General features: G+C 44.1%; 1 protein-coding gene across 1 annotated transcript in view; it reads right to left on the minus strand.

The window, feature by feature from the left end:
- Positions 1 to 2500, minus strand: part of LOC122255746 (uncharacterized) — an 83816-nt gene that overhangs the window by 10085 nt on the left and 71231 nt on the right. The window contains exon 4 of the mRNA XM_086550548.1: positions 110 to 248. Within this exon, the coding sequence (XP_086406674.1) occupies positions 110 to 248 (139 nt within the window). The remainder of the gene's footprint in view (positions 1 to 109; positions 249 to 2500) is intronic.

Genomic DNA, 2500 nt, shown 5'->3' on the forward strand with positions numbered 1-2500 from the left:
CTCCCCTCATTTCACCCAAACCACCCACCACCCACTACTCCCACACCACCCTCTCCCCCCCCACTCCACACACCCCACTCCCCCCACTCCACCCACTCCCCCCACTCACCAACAGATGTTATGATCTCGTTCCTCCTGTGAGATGTTGAGGTTTAAATGTTCTTGATTAACGAGATGCTTGAAGTGGTGTTTGCACTTCTCCCAGTCTTCTCCCACTTCCTCCATGCATGGTCTGTGCGACAGGTATTCTGTGGGGGGAAAAGAGGGGGAGAGGGGATTAGATGATTGTTGTTGTTTTGTTGTTGTTGTTGTTATTGTTGTTATTGTTGTTATTATCATCACAATTGCTATTATTATTGTTATTATTGTTACTATTATTATTATTATTATTTATTAATATCATTATTATTATCATCATTATCATTATCATTTTAATTATTATTATCATCATTATTATTATTATCATTATTATTATTGTTAATATTGTTTTTTCTCTTTTTTTTTTACTTGTGGGTAGGGGATGTTTGTTGGAGGTGGGGGGTGGGGGTGGGGGTGGGGGTGGGGGGGTGAGGGTGTTGAGGGATGTGGTGAGGGGGAGGAAAGAGGGGAGAAGGAGGTTCAGATTGTTGTCATTATTATCATTCTATCTTTTCATTTAGGGGGTAAGGGGATTCGAGAGAGGGAGGGGGAGAGGGAGGGAGGGGGAGAGGGAGGGAGGGGGAGAGGGGGAGGGGGAAAGGGAGGGGGGGGAGAGGGAGGGGGAGAGGGAGGGAGGGGGAGAGGGAGGGGGAGAGGGAGAAGGAGGGGGAGAGAGAAGGAGGGGGAGAGGGAGGGAGAGAGAGAGGGACGGGGAGAGGGAGGGAGGGAGAGGGGGAGGGAAGGAGAGGGGGGGAGAGAGGGAGAGGGAGGGAGAGAGAGAGGGAGGGGGAGAGGGAGGGGGACAGGGAGGGAGAAAGAGAGGGAGGGGGAGAGGGAGGGAGGGGGAAAGGGAGGGAGGGGGAGAGAGGGAGGGGGAAAGGGAGGGAGGGGGAGAGAGAGGGAGGGGGAGAGGGAGGGAGGGGGTTGGGGTTAAGTATTCTGTGAGTGGGAGGGGTGATGAAGCATAGGGAGTGGGGGATGAGGGATAAGGTATAATGCATAAGGGGAAAAAAGAGGGGAAAAATTCAGATTTTTTATTCCACGTGTGGTGGTGGTGTGGGGGGGGGGGAGGATGGGTGGAGGGGAGAATAGGGAATATCTGACACCATCCCTCATTGGTATTCTGAGAGGGGAAAAAAGAACGGAGAAGGAGGCTCGGATACAAGTTTTTATTTATTTATTTTTTTTTTTGTATATTTACTTGAGTTGGGGAGGTGAAGGTGGGGGTAGGAAGGTATGAGGGAGGGAGGGAGGGAGGGAGGGAGGGAAGGAGGGAAAAGGGATGTGGTAAGGCACTCTGTAAGGAGAAAAGAGAGAGAGGGAAGTGCATAAGAATATGTTTTTACTTGAGGGGGGGGGGCGGTAAAAAAAGGTAAAAAACGAGACAGAAAGAGAGAGAGAGAGAGACAGAAAGAGGGAAAGAGAAAGAATGAGAGAGATACATACAGACAACAAGTGAGAGAGAACGCAAATGAAAAATAAAGGTAAAGAAGCAAAAGAAACGAAAATATCCACCAACCAGAAAGATGGATATCATAAGCCTAACATCACGCACCACTTACTCCATCACATGTTCTTAGGAGATGGACCTTCCTTATGAAAAGTGACAATATTTAATAAGGTGACTGTGATCTGTCTTATGGGGAGAAAAAGTGGAGAATGGGTTCTTCGGGTATTGTGGAGTTAGATTGAGTGAGCGTGTGATAAATCGGACATATTTGACCTCCTACTCTTTGTTTCTTCCGTTCTGTAGATTTCAACGGAAAAAATATACACTCCGCGATTGTTATAATGATATTTTATGTGTTGAAATGTTTACACACACACACACACACACACACACACACACACACACACACACACACACACACACACACACACACACACACACACACACACACACACACACACACACACACATATATATATATATATATATATATATATATATATATATATATATATATATATATATATATATGAATGTGCAAGAAAGTAGCTTAGAAAATGATGCTAAGGAAATGAGCCATATGAATGAGCAAAAATCAACACACCTGAAAGGTATGATGAAGCAGGTGTAAAGCAAATACAGGAAATTAACATACTGAAAGAATTGCATGAAGAAAAAAGTGAAAGAGAATATAATCCTAAAAGACCCACTAAAAGAGTTCAAGATTCAGTGCTTCAGTGAGATAATATCAAATAAAGATCAAATCTGTGAAATACAAAAAGAGCTAAAACAATCAAGGTAAAAAGGTCACACATGCTACTAAATAAGACAGCAAAAAAAAAAAAAAAGAAGAAAGGGCTTCTCAAGAAAGGAAAATGTAAACCAAAAGACAAAGAAAGAACAAGTAAAACA

Source organism: Penaeus japonicus, unplaced genomic scaffold (assembly GCF_977035675.1).
Source record: "Penaeus japonicus unplaced genomic scaffold, GWHDUDI00000001_assembly GWHDUDI00000024, whole genome shotgun sequence".
NCBI classification, from domain to species: domain Eukaryota; kingdom Metazoa; phylum Arthropoda; class Malacostraca; order Decapoda; family Penaeidae; genus Penaeus; species Penaeus japonicus.